Here is a 16946-nt window from a genome sequence, read left to right as displayed (position 1 = left end):
GGCTGTGCAACGACAGAGCATTCCTCTAGGAGAGGCATATCTACCAACCCTGTAGGGGACAAAGGTGCCGGAGAAGTTCCTGCCCCTGGGAAGCCCCTAAGGGTTTCCGCCGCTTTTCCAGCCACGCTTCCAGGATACAGCAGGGCTGAACCAGTGCAAGGCTCCGGAGTATTTCCTCCCCAGGAACCTCACAGATGCCCTCCCCAATCTGCTCTCTTCCTCCTCTGAGACTCCCAGGCCCCAGCTCTGCCCCTTCAATCCACATGGGTGAATTTATTTTCACACCAGACCCGCTGCACCCCCTGCCCCGGGAATCCAAAGCCTTCCCTGGCTCCCATCCCCAGCTTTCCCAGAGCAGCAGAGCTGAGCACAGAGCCAGGCAGACAAGGCCTGGGGGAAAAGAAGGGTATTTGGGGCCCAGTATAAATAATGAAGTTCTGGACTTGGCGCTCTCGTTTGGGGCTACAAGGGCAACAGGATCCCTGAGGACTATTAATGTGCAGGCACTAGGCACACATGGTTTTTAGGCAACATTTAACAACCATGAGAGAAGGAAGGATTATTATCTTCATTTTATTGAGGTATGGTTTAGAGCAGTCAAGCAACTGCTTCACTTTCACATAGTAGTAGAGCTGGGTTTCAAACCCATGTCTCATTTCTCTAATCTGAAGGAATCCAAAAACTATGGAATCTGCCCTCTACCACCCACAAACTCACAACCAAAATAATACATCAGACACGGATGTGTTGGTCTGTTTTTTAGAACTGGCTGTCAGAGAAACCACAGGCCCCACCATGGAGCAGGAACTAGATGACAGAGGGATGGGTAATGGATGGAGGCATGCTTATGGCTTCCTCATTTGTGGGAGCTGAGCTGAGCCCAGCCCGGTCATCAAACCTGGGGACTGTCTGGGGATGGCTGGACTCATTCATGGAGCCAGAGTGGCAAAATCAGGGCCAGGCAGAGCAGGAGAGGTCTAATCCCCTGGGGCATGGCCCCAGCACTCATGGCCAAGGCATAGAACCTCGCCACCTCCTCATTGGGGTTGCCCTGGGCGGGGTCGAACCACATCTGGATGCAGCGGCCACTGCCCCGGCTGTAGTTGCTGAGCTTGTAGGAGTTACTCCAGAGGCCCTCACACAGGGCTGCCGGCGTGGGGAAGTAGAACTCAAATGTGCCACAGGTGGTCCCAGTTGGGCACTTGTTAGATCCTGCAGGAGGAGAGAGGGTAGGCACGGACATTCAGCCCCTGGGCCCAAAACTCATTTCTGGCCCCCCTTAGAAATCCTTGCCCAACCCCAAATCCTCAAACCCCCTTTCTGCATTCTCCACCTCCATCCCCCCACCCTCAGGCCCTCACCTGAGGTCCAGTTCCAGCCCTTTTGCCAGTTGGTCTTGCAGGTGTAGGAGGTGCGGCAGTCTTCCCACCAGCTCTGACAGTCCTCTTTGCACAGGGGCACGTTCAGGAACCGTTCTTTGCGCCAGCTCTGGTTCACCTGGGGGGAGCGGGGGGAGGGAGGGCTCCAGTCAGCCTGAGATGTTGGTAGGAACAGCCTTGACTGAGTTGGGCGACAGCCTGCCGGGGTGGGGTGAGGGAGACACCAATACCTCCTGGATCCAGGGCCCCAGGTTAGGTGAGCACTCGTAGAGGCAGTTGTCCTGAATGAAGTGGCGCTTGCAGGCAGGCTTCATCTTGCCACAGTGCTCCCAGTTAAAGTTATACAGGGAGGAGGTGTCCCTGTGCAGCTCCTGGCTGACTTTGGCAGAGCAGCAGGCATTCTTCTTCCAGGGGATGCACTGAGCGGGGGGGGAAGACATGAGACTAACTGCCTCCCCTACCACAAGCTCTGCCACCTCCAGCCTCTTCCCATTTGGCTCTTGCCCTCCTGTCCCAGGTAGGTTGTCCTAGGAACGCTCGCTGTTAGGACCTCTCTGTCCTTGACCTCCAGAAACTCTGGTCTTGGGAGAGACTCAATTACAACAGCATGATGGGGAGGCAGGGGTGGTGAGAGCCTGGGAGAAACCCTGTCTTGGAGAGACAATAGTTTTCATTTATACAGCGCTTGATACTTTATACAAAGTATTTTATTTTTTCACTAAAAAATAATTACTGAGTACTTGTTTTATGCCAGTTGCTGTTCTAGATGCTGGGAATATAGAAGAGAACAAAACAGAAATATGTGTTCTGGTGAGGGGAGACAGTAAGAACTAAAAGAGAAAAAATATATATCAAGATCCGATCAGTTATATGGAGGAAATTACAGCAGGGAATGGAAATACGGAGTATGGGATGACTGTTGACATTTTCTGGCTGATTGTGAACAGCCTCACTGGAAGGTGGCATTTTGAGCAAAGGAGGAAAGGGGATATGCTATGCAGTAATATACAGTGAAGTCTCTCACCCTTTAAGCCCCTGGAGTTGCCCACCTCAGTCCTACCCCTACCCCACCACAAGGGCAAGTCCTGTCCCATTCCTTTGTGTGTCTGTGTGCTTCTCTGGGCCTCAGTTTCCTAATTTGTGTAATGTGGAGGAGAACATCATCTACCCACATCACAGGACCCCTGGGAATATGAAATCACACACGGAAAACACATGACACCTGGTAGGTACTCAGTAAACGATCATTCCGCCTTATTGCCGACACGATATCCTATCCTGAGCAGGCCACCCCTAGAATCACGCCAGCCACTCCCCCGCATCCTACCTTCACCTTCTCCCACAGTGATAATTCAGGATGTGTGTGTGTGGTGAAGGGGCTGACCCCGCAACCCCTCCCTCGCCACCCTGACTTCCTCTTCCTTGTCTGAACAAGCCCCCTCCCTGCCCAGAGCCACACTCCATCCTCACCTGGTCATGTAGCTTGTCCTCAGGGCCTGGCTTTATCTTGTGGTGCTTGGCATCCATGCAGACATTGAGCAGATCTGTCCTGGCCTGGGCACTGCACTGGTAGGCCATCCAGGCCAGAAACAGCAGAAGGGGTGTTAATTTCCAGGGCATGTCTTTCTTTTCCTGCAGAGGCAGCTGTGGTTAGGGAGACCAAAGCCTGAGGGGAGACAGTCCCATGCAGGGTTCCCCCTTCACCTCCTGCCTCAGTCTCCCCAGCTCCACACTGAAGGATGGGGTCAGACCCTGTTCCTTCAGTGTTGGGGTCCTGAGGCTCCTTGAGACTGAAGTAGAGAAGATCGGCAAAAGGGGTGGCTCCCTCACCTCAGGTTCGAAGGGCTCAGAAGGGGATCTGGGATTAGAGGGTGAGCCCTGGGGGAATCTTCCCAAGGTAGAGGAGATGCCTTGTGCTCTCACCTTCTCTCTGGACTTGATCTAAGAAAAGTAACTAAATAATTCAGGTCCATGCTCTGCTCCCCTGAAAGGGGCCAGGGACACACAGTGCCCTCATCCTGTGTCCAGCAAGTGCCCTGCCTTTACACCCTGGATCACCTGGGTTCCCATGCCAGGTTAGAAACCCTGTTAGCCCTGAGGTGGCAGCGACCCAGCTCTGCTGAGTTCTCCAGATCAGCACAAGGATCAAGTGAGGTAACACGCAGGATGGTGTTTGGTTAAATGATACAGAAATGACAAGGGTGGTTTTTTTTGTTTGTTTTTTTAAAGATTCCACATATAAGCAGTATCATATGATACTTGTCTTTCTCTGCCTGGTTCATTTCACTTAGTATGATAATCTCTAGGTCCATCCATGTTGTTGCAAATGGCATCATTTCATTCTTTTCTATGGCTGAGTAATATTCCGTTGTATATATGTACCACATCTTCTTTATCCACTCAGTCTGTTGATGGACATTTAGGTTGCTACTGGGACTCTACTTTTTTTTTTTTAATTTATTTTTGGCTGCATTAGGTCTTTGTTGCTGCACGAGGGCTTTCTTTAGTTGTGTCTAGTGGGGGCTACTCTGCGTTGCAGTGTGCAGCCTTCTCATTGCAGTGGCTTCTCTTGTTGCGGAGCACAGGCTCTAGGCACGCGGGCTTCAGTAGTTGTGGCACGCGGGCTCAGTACTTGTGGCATGCGGGCTCAGTACTTGTGGCACGTGGGCTCTAGAGCGCAGGCTCAGTAGTCGTGGCACACGGGCTTAGTTGCTCCGCAGCATGTGGGATCTTCCTGGACCAGCTTGAACCCGTGTCCCCTGCCTTGGCAGGCAGATTCTTAACCACTGCACCACGAGGGAAGCCCCTGGGGTGGTTGTTTTTAAACAGCTTTGCTTTCTCAGACTTTTTCCTTCCCTATTCTCTGAAAGCCATTTCCTCCTGTCCACCCCCCACATCGTGACTCTGGCTTCCTCAGCTCTTTCTGGACAGATGAACCAGACCCCTACCTTATCCCTCAAAACACAAATGCAGGACCCTAGGACCTGAGGGACAACATAAAAGTCCCTCACATTGGAGCTGCTAACCAGACAAGCACTTAGAGTCGTGGGAGACCCCCAGCAAAAGTGGCGGCCCACTACTCTGTCCATGACTGCCTCTCACCTTTCACCCCGCCCATGACAGATCTTTTCCTTTAGGCTCTGTCACCGAGGGACCTAAGAGTTGATAATAGAGACTTTCCTCTCCCTCCCCATCCCCCATGCAGTTGATCACCAAGCCCTGGCAAGGTCTCTCTGAAAACGTTTCTGGAATTCACTTCCCTTGGCTCTGTGTTTGGGGTAAGGTCTTCCCTCCTCCAGTTTCTTCCCCTTCAAATCACCTTCCCCGCAGGAGCCAGAGTGATCTTTCTAAAGAGAGATATGCCCCGCCCCTATGCGCCAACCTGCTAAGTCTCCCCAGTGTCCTGTCACCATCCCCTCCTTAGGGCAACTTGCCTGAGCCTCCTTTGCTGCTGGGCGCACACACAACTCTGGATTGGTCTGTCTTCAGGTTGGCAGCAGCTCCGCAGCACTGCCCTCTGTGTTCTCTGTCCTCAGCGCCAGATAGACTGACTAGGAACTCTGGGAAGCATAGATACAATTTCCCCTTTCAGTTTTCCTCCTGCTCTTCCTTCTCTTCCGATCCCACCCTCTTCAGGATTGCTTTAGTCTGTCAAATGATCCATTCCTGTTTTCATTCATCTCTTTATTTGTTAATTTATTCATTCCAGGGTCCACACATTCAACATGCATCAAAATCTAGATGATTGCTCATCTCCAAGGGGGATCTGAATTTTTGACCCCAAGTGGTTGTTAGGATAAAGCTAACTTGAGGGGAATGGGACCTAGTGAGAAAGAACCCAGGCTTTGGGGCCAGGTCATGGGACCCAGTGATAGCTCCATCCCTCCCACAACTGTGGGAAATATCACTGAATCTTTCTCAGCTTCAGTTTGCTCACAAGAAGATTGTTGAGAATTATATGTAGAAAAGCCTGACATATACTGAGTAGGCTTAAAAAAATTTTTAATTAACTATATTTGATTTATAATATTGTGTTAGCTTCAGGTGTACAGCTTCAGATTCTTTTCCATTATAGGTTATTACAAGATATTGAATATAGTTCCCTATGCTATACAGTAAATCCCTGTTGTTCATCTATTTTATATATAGTGGTGTGTATCTGTTAATTCCATACTCCTAATTTATCCTTCTCCCTCCCCTTTCCCGTTAGGTAACCATAAGTTTGTTTTCTATGTCTGTGACTCTGTTTCTATTTTGTAAATAAGTTGATTTGTATTATTATTATTATTTTTTTGGCCACACCACATGGCAATGTATTATTGTTTTAGATTCCACATATAAGTTTTATCATATAATATTTGTCTTTTTCTGCCTGACATTTCACTTAGTATCATAATCTGTACATCCATTCATATGCTGCAAATGGCAATATTTCATTTGTTTTTATGGCTGAGTGATATTCCATTGTGTGTATATACCACATTTTATCCATTCATCCATCCATGGACATTTGAGCTGCTTCCACCTTTTTTTTTTTTTTTTTTTGGCTGTACATGGGCCTCTCACTGTTGTGGCTGGCCTCTCCTGTTTTGGAGCACAGGCTCTGGACGCGCAGGCTCAGCGGCCATGGCTCACGGGCCCAGCCACTCCACGGCATGTGGGATCTTCCTGGACCGGGGCACGAACCCGCGTCTCCTGCATCGGCAGGCGGACTCTCAACCACTGCACCACCAGGGAAGCCCTGCTTCCACCTTTTGACTACTGTAAAGAATACTACTATGAACACATCTTCTTTTTTCATTCATCTATTGATGGACATTTAGGTTGCTTGAGTAGGCTTAAATGGCAGCTATCAGATTAATTTATGAGCAGCCAGATGGACACAGGTAGAAGATGAGGTACAGAAGTCCAGGGTCACAGAGAAAAATTGTCTCAAATGTGATAAATGAGAATACCTCAATTAAACAATATTTTAGCCTTTTAAAAAATTGTGGTAAAATACAGACTATATAAAATTTACTGCCTTAACCATTTTAAGTATACAATTCAGTAGTGTTAAGTATATTCATATTGTTATGCAACAAATCTCTAGGACATTTTCATCCTGTAAAACTGAAACTCTATTTCCATTAGTCAGCAACTCCCCATTTCCTTCTCTCCCCAGTCCTCAGTAACCACCATTCAACCTTCTGTCTCTAAGAATTTGACTGCTCTAGATATCTCATATAATTGGGGTCATACATTATTTGTCCTTTTGTGACTGGCTTATTACACTTAGCATAATGTCCTCAAGGTTCATCCATGTGTCAGAATTTCATTCCTTTTTATAGCTGAATAATATTCCATTGTGTGTATATACCACATTTTATCCATTCATCCATCCATGGACACTTGAGCTGCTTCCACCTTCTGACTATTGTGAAGAATGCTACTATGAACACAGGTATACAACTATCTCTTTGGGACCCTGCTTTCAATTCTTTTGGATATAAAACCAGAAGTGGAATAGCTGGATCATAGGGTAATTCTATTTTTAATTTTTGAGAAACTGTCATACTGTTTTCCAAAATGGTTGCACAATTTTACATTTCCACCAGCAGTGTACAAGGATTTCAATTTCTCCACATCCTGGCTACACTTGTTATTTTCTGTTGGTTTGTTTGTTTCTTTAATTGTAGCCATCCTAGTGGATATGAGGTGGTATGTCACTGTGGTTTTGATTTGCATTTCTCTAATGATTAGTAATGTTGAGCCTTTTTTTGTATGCTTGTTGGTAATTTGTATATCTTCTTTGGAGAAATGTTTATTCACGTTATTTGCCCATTTTTTAATCAGGTTATTTTGTTTTTGTTAAATTATAGGAGTTCTTTATATATTCTGGATTAACCCCTCATCAGATACATGATTTGCAAATATTTCTCCCATTCTGTATGTTGCCTTTCATTCTATTAATTGTCTTTTGCTGGACAGAAGTTTTAAATTTTGATGTAGTCCAATTTGTCTTTTTTTTCCTTTTGTTACCTGTGCTTTTGCTATCATATCCAAGAAATCACTGCCTAATGTAATATTATGAAGCTCTTCCCCTACGTTTTCTTACAGTTTTATAGTTTTAGCTCTTATGGTTAGGCCTTTGATCCATTTTGAGTTAGTTTTTGTGTGTGGTGTAAAATAGAGTCCAGCTTAATTTTTTTGCATGTGAATATTCAGTTGTGTCCGTGCATCATATTTTGAAAAGATTATGCTTTCCCCTCTTGCATTGTCTTAGCACTGTTGTCAAAAATCTGGACCCTCAGCTCCATCCTGCTACTGTACTGTCTTATAGTTTTGTAGTAAGTTTTAAAATCAGGAAGTGTGAGTCCTCTAATTTTGTTCTTTTTCAAGATTGTTTTGGCTATTGTAGGTCTCTTTCATGTCCATATGGATTTTAGGATCAGGTTGTGAGTTACTCCAAAATAGCCAGCTGAGATTTTGATAAGAATTGAGTTCAATCTGTAGATCAATTTGGGGAGTATTGTCCTCATAACACTATCAAGTCTTCTCATTGATGAACATGGAATTTCTTTCCATTTATTTAGGTTTTGCATTTCTTTCAACAATGTTTTGTAATTTTCAGTGTACAAGTTTTTTTGTTGTTGTTGTTGTTGTTTTTTAATTTGGCCTCGCCATGTGGCATGTGGGATCTTATTTCCCTGTCCAGGGATTGAACCCACGCCCCTTTCAGTGGAAGCACGGAGTCTTTTTTTTTTTTTTTAATTCTTTATTGGAGTATAATTACTTTACAATGGTGTGTTAGTTTCTGCTTTATAACAAAGTGAATCAGTTATACATATATCCTCATATCTCTTCCCTCTTTCGTCTTCCTCCCTCCCACCCTCCCTATCCCACCCCTCTAGGTGGTCACAAAGCACCGAGCTGATCTCCCTGTGCTATGTGGCTGGGAAGCACGGAGTCTTAACCACTGGACTGCCAGGGAAGTCCCCTGTGCAAGTCTTTTACTTCATTTGTTAAATTTTTTCCTGTGTATTTGATTCTTTTTTAAGCTATTGTGAATGGAACTGTATTCTTCTTTTTTTTTATCCTGGGCCACACATTTTATTTTATTTTTTTAAAATAAATTTATTTATTTAATTAATTTATTTTTGGCTGCGTTGGGTCTTCGTTGCTGTGCACGGGCTTTCTCTAGCTGCGGCGAGCGGAGGCTACTCTTTGTTGCGGTGCGCAGGCTTCTCATTGTGGTGGCTTCTCTTGTTGCGGAGCACAGGCTCTAGGCACAAGGGCTTCAGTAGTTGTGGCACGCGGGCTTAGTTGCTCCGTGGCCTGTGGGATCTTCCCGGACCAGGGCTTGAACCCGTGTCCCCTGCATTGGCAGGCAGATTCTCAACCATTGTGCCACCAGGGAAGCCTGGAACTGTATTCTTAAATTTATTTTTGTATTGTTCATTGCTAGTGTATAGAAATACAAATGATTTTTGCATATTGATCCAGTATCCTACAAAGTTGCTGAACTCATTTGTTAGTAATCATGTGTTTGAGGATTCCTCAGGATTTTCTATATAGAATATCACATCATTTGTGAATAGAAATTGTTTTACTTCTAACGTTCCAATTTGTATGGATCTTATTTCTTTTTCTTCACTAATAGCCCTAGCTACAACTTTTATACAGTGTTGAGTAGACATGATGAGAGTGGATATACCTGTCTTATTGCTGATCTTAGGAGTAAAGCCTTTTGGCATAGAACAGGATGTTAGCTGTGGGTTTTTCATAGATGTCCTTTATCACATTGGGGAAAATCCCTTCTATTCCTTGTTTGTTCAGTGCTTTATTTTTTTTATTTTTATTTTTTTTGCGGTACGCGGGCCTCTCACTGTTGTGGCCTCTCCCGTTGCGGAGCACAGGCTCCGGACGCGCAGGCTCAGCGGCCATGGCTCACGGGCCCAGCCGCTACGCGGCATGTGGGATCTTCCCGGACCGGGGCACGAACCCGTGTCCCCTGCATCGGCAGGCGGACCCTCAACAACTGCGCCACCCGGGAAGCCCAGGATAATGATTTTTTTATCTTATAATCTCTGCACTTTTATTGGGAGTATTTAATCCATTTATATAAAATGTAATTACTAATGATATGTTTTACATCTTTAATTTTATTTGCTTTATATATGTTGTTTGTCTTTTTTGTCCCTCCGTTTCTCCATTACTGCCGTCTTTGTGTTTAATTCATATTTTGTAGTGTACCATTTTAATGCCTTTGTTGTTTTTTTACTATAATTTTTGAGTTTTTTCTTACTAGTTACTCCAAGATTACAACTAACATCATAATTTATAACAATCTAGTTGATGTTAATACCGAGTTTCAATAGTATTCAAAACTTTGCTCCAATATAGCTTCATTCCCTCCCCCACTCCTTTGTACTATTATTGTCATACAAATTATAATTTTACACATTATGAACATATCAACAGACTTTTAATAATTATTATTTTACACAGCTGTCTTTTTCCATTAGATAGGATAAGTGTTACAACATAAATACATTTATACCGTATTTTATATTTCTTTGTATATTAACTTTTACTTATGCTCTTGATTTCTTCATGGGGATTCACATACTGTCTGGTGGCCTTTCATTTCAGCTTGAAGAACAACCTTTAGTATTTCTTGTAAAGAAGTCTGCTAGCAACAAATTCTCTCACTTTTGGTTTATTTGGGTATGTCTTAATTTCGCCTTCCTTTTTTTTTTAAATATTCATTTATTTGGTTGCACTGGGTCTTAGTTGCAGCATGTGGGCTCCTTAATTGCAGCACACGGGCTCCTTAGTTGTGGCATGTGAACTCTTAGTTGTGGCATGCATGTGGGATCTAGTTCCCTGACCAGGGATTGAACCCGGGCCCCCTGCATTGGGAGCGCAGAGTCTTAACCACTGTGCCACCAGGGAAAGTCCCTCTCCTTCATTTTTGAAGGATAGTTTTTCTGGTTATAGAATTCTTTTTTTTTTTTCTTTTTCTTTTTTTTTTTTTGGATGAACTGTGCAGCTTGCGGGGTTTTAGTTCCCTGACCAGGGATTAAACCCATACCCTTGGCAGTGAAAGCAGGGAGTCCTAACCACTGGACCGCCAGGGAATTCCCCTTGGTTATAGAATTCTTGATTGAGCTTTTTCACTTCAGCACTTTGAATATATTATCCCACTGCCTCCTGGCCTTCATCGTTGCTGATGAAACATTAGCAGTTACTCTTATTGAGGGTACTTTGTGCATGATAAATTGTTTTTCTGTTGCTGCTTGTAGGATTCTCTCTTTGTCTTCCAGTAGTTTGACTCTGATGTGTTTAAGTGTGAATTTCTTTGAGTTTATATTATCTTGACGTCATTGAGCTTCTCAGATGTGTAGATTAATTTTTTTTATAAAATATGAGATTAGGCCATGATTCCTCCAATACTATAATATTTATATCTCCCCCCACCCTTATAGAACTCCCATTGTGCATATTTTGGTATGCATGATGGTTACCACAAGTCCCTGAGGCTGTGTTCATTTTTCCCTTTTTTTTTTTTTTTGTTCTTAAGAATGGACAGTTTCTGTTTTCCATCTTCACATTTATAGATTCTTCAAACCTGAAGCCACTTCAAACCTGCTGCTGAGCACCTCTAATAAAAAAAACTTTTATTCAGGCTTTCGTTTTTTAGAGCAGCTTAAGGTTCACAATGAAATTGAGGGGAAGGTACAGAAATTTCCTATATATCCCCTGCCCCCACACGTACATAGCTTCCTCCATTATAACATCCTCAACCAGAGTGGTAACATTGTTACATTGATGAACCTACATTGACACATCTTAATCAGCCAAAGTCCATAATTTACATTAGGGTTCACTCTTGGTGTTGTGCATGCAGTGAATTTGGACAAATCCATAATGGTATCCATCATTATAATTACAGAGTATTTTCACTGCGCTAAAAATCCTCTGTGCTCTGCCTACACCCCCCTCCCCACAATCCCAGCAACCACTGATCCTTTTGCTATCTCTATACTTTTGCCTTTTCCAGATGTCATATAGTTAGAAACATACAGTATGTAGCTTTTTCACATTGGCTTCTTCCACTTAGTAATATATATTTACGGTTCCTCCATGTCTTTTTTATAAAATATTTATTTAATTTATTTATTTTCTTTATTTTTTTGGGCTGCGTCTGGTCTTTGTTGCGGCACGCGGGCTCTCCATCATAGCGCACGGGCTTCTTTCTAGTTGTGGCATGCAGGTTTTTTTTCTCTAGTTGTGGTGCACAGGCTCCAGGACACGTGCACTCTGTAGTTTGCGGCACACGGACTCTCTTGTCAAGGCACTCGAGCTCAGTAGTTGTCGTGTGCCAGCTGAGTTGCCCCGCAGCATGTGGGATCTTAGTTCCCCGACCAGGGATTGAACCTGCATCCCCTGCATTGGAAGGTGGATTCTTAACCACTGGACCACCAGGGAAGTCCCCAGGTCCCCCGTGTGTTTTCATGGCTTGATAGTTCATTTCATTTTAGTGTTGAATAATATTCCATTATCTGGGTGTACCACAGTTTATTTACTCACTCACCTACTGAAGGACATCTTGGTTGCTTCCAAGGTTTAGCAATTATGAATAAAGCTGCTCTAGACCTTAATGTGCAGTTCTTAGTGTAGAAATAACTTTTCAACTCCTTTGGGTAAATACTAAGGAGCATGAGTGCTGGATCATGTGGTAAGAGTATGTTTAGTTTATTAAGAAACCATCAAACTATCTTCCAAAGTGGCTGTATTACTGTGCATTCCCACCAGCAATGAGTGAAGGTTCCTTTTGCTCCACATCCTCGCCAGTATTTGGTGTTGTCAGTGTTCCAGATTCTGGACATTCTAATAGGTGTGTAATGGTATCATGTTGTTGTGTTTTTTTTGGCTGTACACGGGCCTCTCACTGTTGTGGTCTCTCCCATTGCGGAGCACAGGCTCCGGACGCGCAGGCTCAGCGACCATGGTTCACGGGCCCAGCCGCTCTGCGGCATGTGGAATCCTCCCAGACCAGGGCACGAACCCGCGTCCCCTGCATCGGCAGGTGGACTCTCAACCACTGCGCCACCAGGGAAGCCCTTGTTGTTTTTTTAAAATAAATAAATAAATAAATATATTTATTTATTTATTTATGGCTGCGTTGGGTCTTCGTTGCTGTGTGCAGGCTTCTCATTGCAGTGGCTTCTCTTGTTGTGGAGCACAGGCTCTAGGGTGCAGCCTCAGTGGTTTTGGCGCATGGGCTTAGCTGCTCCGCGGCCTGTGGGATCTTCCCGGACCAGGGCTCAAACCCGTGTCCCCTGTATTGGCAGGCGGATTCTTAACCACTGTGCCACCAGGAAAGCCCCATGTTGTTGTTTTAATTTGCACTTCCTAATGACATATAATGTGCAACATGTTTTCATATGCTTATTTGCCATCTGTATATCTTCTTTGATGAAGTATTCATTAATTAATATCTTTTGCCCATTTTTTAAAATCAGGTTGTTTTCTTATTGTTTAGTTTTAAAAGTTCTTTGTATATTTTGGATAACAGGCATTTATCAGATATATCTTTTGCAAATATGTTCTCTCAGTCTGTGGCTTGTCCTTTCACCTTTCACTCTCTTGATAATGTCTTTTTTTTTTTTTTTGACATGCTGCACAGCTTGCAGTATCTTAGTTCCTCAACTAGAGATCGAACTCAGGCCCCGGCAGTGAAAGCACTGAGTCCTAACCACTGGACCTCCAGGGAATTTCCAACAATGTCTTTAATCGCGCAAAAAATTTTAATTTTGATTAAATCTAGCTTATCAGTTCTTTCTTTCATGGATCTTACCTTTGGATCATCACCTAACCCAGAGCTGAGGGATTGGAGCCTTCTCAGGTATTTCCTGGACATATTCACAGTTCTGCAAATACACATGAATTCAAGATCCCCAGGTAGAGATGTCAGAGCTTTTCAAAGCTCCCTTTTGGCATCTCATTTCCTGATGTTCCTTTTAAGTTTTTTGTCCTGCCTCTTGTTTGCCACAACTGATAGGAAGCTGGGATGTCAAATAATTTGCTGCTGATTATTTAGAGAAACACCTAGGCATTGGGTTTCTCACTGGGTGGGCTCTGAGTCAGACAAGCCTTGTGAATGGGGCTCTTCATAGAGCTTCCAGATAGATCGAGTAGTGACAGTTCTCTAGGGATAGGGCTTTTTGGGGAGATCCACACCCGCTCTGCCCCCTCTAGTGGCTGCTAGGCCACTGGTTTTCATAGCCACTGTAGTTGTGAGGCTGCTGATTTTGGAGACTACTGTGGAGTTGGGGAGAGGAGGATGGGAAAAAGCAAATAAAAGTACCACAAAGCTCACTGTTCCTACTGATATTCAGCCATTTTTCTTGAATAAATTCTCCGTAGGTTTTTGAAAGCTTTGATTAATTTCCAGAGTTCTGGAAAAGTTGATTTTGACAAATTTTGCCAGTGTTATTGCTTTTATGGAGGAGTGGATTTTCAGATGTCCCTACTCTGTCATTCCAGAAGTGCTTCTTCAGATTAATTCTATTCTAAGAAGCATAAAGCTTTAAATAATATTGGTCACTTGTAAGTAAAATGGTCTTCGGGTATACAGTCTATTGTTAACACGAATAAATAAAAGTTATTTTTTGTTTCCTGTGTGTTTTGCCCTCATAGCAAAGTTTAGGTCCTTGTCAACCTGAATTTGAACTTTCACTTCTCAAAAAAGCATGTTAATTTTTTGGGCTTTGTGCTGACTTGCATCATGCTCTTGGGTCATGATATAACATGAAACAATAGGATCCCTCATTTCTAGAGAAGTTAAAATTCTTGGTGACAAGGTTGTTATAAAATATAGTTTTCATATTAATAACACAGCCAAGACTGAGGCTATTTCCTGATAACACTTTTTTTTTCTTTTTCTGTTTCCCTTCTCCAAGATCAGGTCCTAAATTCAGAATAATAAAACTATCAAGGCATATTTTACACCAAAATCATCTTGGCACTTCCCAGACAGCTGCTAGAATACATAAAAAATTTGTTCCCTCACAGCATGGTACTCATAAGTAAAGAAGGAGGCAAGGAGGGATGCTAAAAATAGTTACGTATAATTGGTATGCTCCGTGTTTTAAAATTCAGCTTATCAGTATCATAAGAGCTGCCCTGTACATCATGTTCACAGTGTGGAGAAAGATGTTAGAGCAAAGAGAAGAATTCGTCCTTTCTAGAGGATTTTTATACAAGGTAAAGGATTGTGTCTGTGAATGTTTAGTGATTGCAGACTTTCCCACATGAGTAAAAGCACACGCATTTTAATAAGCAAGGGTCTGTATGACGACTGTCAACAAATCTATTTCCAAGATGATTTTATCCTTTATTTTAAAATAACCTTTTATTATTGATAGTAATTTTCATGCACATCTTACAAAACAGACTGTGAGGCCCTCAGGATTTCTAAATACATCCACTGTCCATATCTCCCTTGGAGCTGAGGCAATAGAGAGGACAAATGGAATTATAAAAAATAAGTTTGTTAAATTGATTGAGAAGACAAACTCTCCTTGTCCACCTCTCCCTCTCCAGGTTCTAATAATATGTTCTCCTCAAAACAGCTATCAACTGAGACCTCATGAAATATAGCAGTTGACAGTAAGTTCACGCTCTGTTGTATTACACCCCAGTGAAAATTCTTCCCTCTTTTATTCTGGTATTAGAAATTAATAGATTGACCGATCTTCCGTTTGTGCTAACAAGGAGTTTCTCTTCTCTCCTTTTGTTTTCCTGAAGATCGTACCATAATTGACTGACTGGAAAATAGACTCATGGATCTGACATCACCACCATAAACTAATGCTTGGATGATTCAAGCTGTCAGAGCCCTGGGACTTGAGACTTCCAGAAAAATTCCAGCCCCAAAGCAGAAGACTTCTGTGGAGAAAGATGCTAAGCCACAAACAGGTAACAAGAAACAATTTGTAAAAAATTAGGGAAGTTGATGAAGGCGATATGATTGTGGTTATTATGTTGGTATTTTGGGTAATGTGCTTCATGTTCTTTTTTTGATTAGTCATATGATGCAGCCCTTTTTGTTTCCCCTGGCTGTGGTCTCTAACCCTCAATTCAGTAGACCATACTTGTGCCAACCGCAATAAACACTCTCTAAAAAAAAATTCTTGGCAGTGGGCCAGTCCCCTAAGCATCCCTATTGGTATTGTTTACATCTACACCAAGTACTGACTCCCTCCTTGACTGCCACGTTGGTCCAACCAGTTTCTCAAAGTTCATGATGGAATAGAGTTTGGCTCAGATGATAGATTTTTATGGAGCCAGATGCTAAATTCCTTAGAATGCATCCCCTCATGGGTACACGCCACAGAAATTTCAGAAATATATAAAATTCCTTATATGCTACCTTTGCAAGGGAGAGTATTCTATAGGCAATCACTCATTCATTCATTCATTTTACATATCATAAAATTCACCCATTTAACGTTTACAGTGACTTTGTGGAGTGGTGCAACCCGATCATAAATGAGTTTTAGAACATTTTCATCCCCCTTGTGCCCATTTACAGTTAATCCCTATTCCGAAATCCAGCCTCAGGCAACCACTAGTGTACTTTCTGTCTCTATAAATTTGCTTTTTCTGGAACTTTCATACAAATGGACTTTCACTTAGCATAATGTTTTTAAGATTCACCCATGACATAGCATATGTCAGTAGTTCATTACTTTTTATTGCTGAATAGTATTCTGTTGTATGGATACGACACATTTTGTCTGTCTGCTCACCAGTTGATGGACATTGAGCTTATTTTCAGTTTGGGGTTATTATGACTAATGCTGCTATGAACATTCACATGCAAGTCTTTGTGTGGATATGTATTTTCATTTCTCTTGAGTAGATGCTTAGAAGTAGAATTGATGGGTTGTATGACAGTTTTGTGTTAACTTTTTGAGAAACTGCCACACTGTTTTCCAAAGGACAGTGCCGTTTTATATTCCCATCAGCAATATAGGAGGGTTTCAGTTTCTCTATATCTTTATGAACATTTGTTATTGCCTGTCTTATTATTGTAGCTATTCTAGTGGGCATGAAATAGTATCTCATTTTGGTTTTAATTTGCATTTTCCTAATGACTGATGATGTTGAGCATCTTTTCGTGTACTTTCTTTGATAAGATATCTATTCATTTCTTTAGCCCATTAGTTAATTTGTTGTTTGTCTTATTAAGTTGTCGGTATTCTTTGTATATTATGGGTACAAGTCCTTTATCAGATATGTGTTTTGCAGATATTTCCTCTTGGCTATTTCTTGTCTTTTATTTTCTTAATGATGTCTTTTGAAGCGCAGAAGTTTTGAATTTTGATGATGTCCAGTTTATCAGTTTTTTCAGTGATGGACTGTGTTTTTGGTCCAAAAAAGAAACAAATGATGGGTGGAAGCATTAATATAAGAAATCTTTGCCTAACACAGGGTCTGGAAGGTGTTCTCCTGTTTTCTTCTAAAGTTTTTATTGTTTTATCTGTTACATTTAAGTTTATGATCCCTTTTGAG

General features: G+C 42.6%; 1 protein-coding gene and 1 long non-coding RNA gene across 2 annotated transcripts in view; one reads left to right on the top strand and one right to left on the bottom strand.

Moving 5' to 3' along the window:
- The window catches only part of LOC115802131 (uncharacterized), a 66544-nt gene that overhangs the window by 2148 nt on the left and 47450 nt on the right, over window positions 1-16946 (top strand). The window contains exon 2 of the long non-coding RNA XR_004022523.2: window positions 15177-15347. This is a non-coding gene — a long non-coding RNA (uncharacterized LOC115802131). The remainder of the gene's footprint in view (window positions 1-15176; window positions 15348-16946) is intronic.
- On the bottom strand, window positions 558-3240 carry LOC111170568 (folate receptor beta). Its single transcript, XM_030760370.2, has 4 exons — window positions 2850-3240; window positions 1610-1798; window positions 1362-1497; window positions 558-1212 (listed from the first exon to the last, which is right to left on the bottom strand). The coding sequence occupies exons 1-4, from the start codon at window positions 2997-2999 to the stop codon at window positions 926-928; spliced, it is 762 nt and encodes a 253-aa protein (XP_030616230.1). The 5' UTR covers window positions 3000-3240; the 3' UTR covers window positions 558-925.

This window comes from Delphinapterus leucas, chromosome 7 (genome assembly GCF_059928025.1).
Source record: "Delphinapterus leucas isolate spDelLeu-1000000601 "Yukka" chromosome 7, BTC_Dleu_Yukka2, whole genome shotgun sequence".
NCBI lineage: Eukaryota > Metazoa > Chordata > Mammalia > Artiodactyla > Monodontidae > Delphinapterus > Delphinapterus leucas.
Note: the sequence above shows the minus strand (reverse complement) of the source record. Positions and strands in the feature narration are given on the sequence as shown.

Bases quoted from the DNA above. Each gene is read 5' to 3' on its own strand.
- LOC111170568 (XM_030760370.2), bottom strand. From the start codon at position 2,999: ATGCCCTGGAAATTAACACCCCTTCTGCTGTTTCTGGCCTGGATGGCC. The intron at 1,498-1,609 runs GTATTGGTGTCT...CGCTCCCCCCAG, and splicing joins TGGGGCCCTGGATCCAGGAG to GTGAACCAGAGCTGGCGCAA. The intron at 1,213-1,361 runs GTGAGGGCCTGA...CTCCTCCTGCAG, and splicing joins GGGCTGGAACTGGACCTCAG to GATCTAACAAGTGCCCAACT.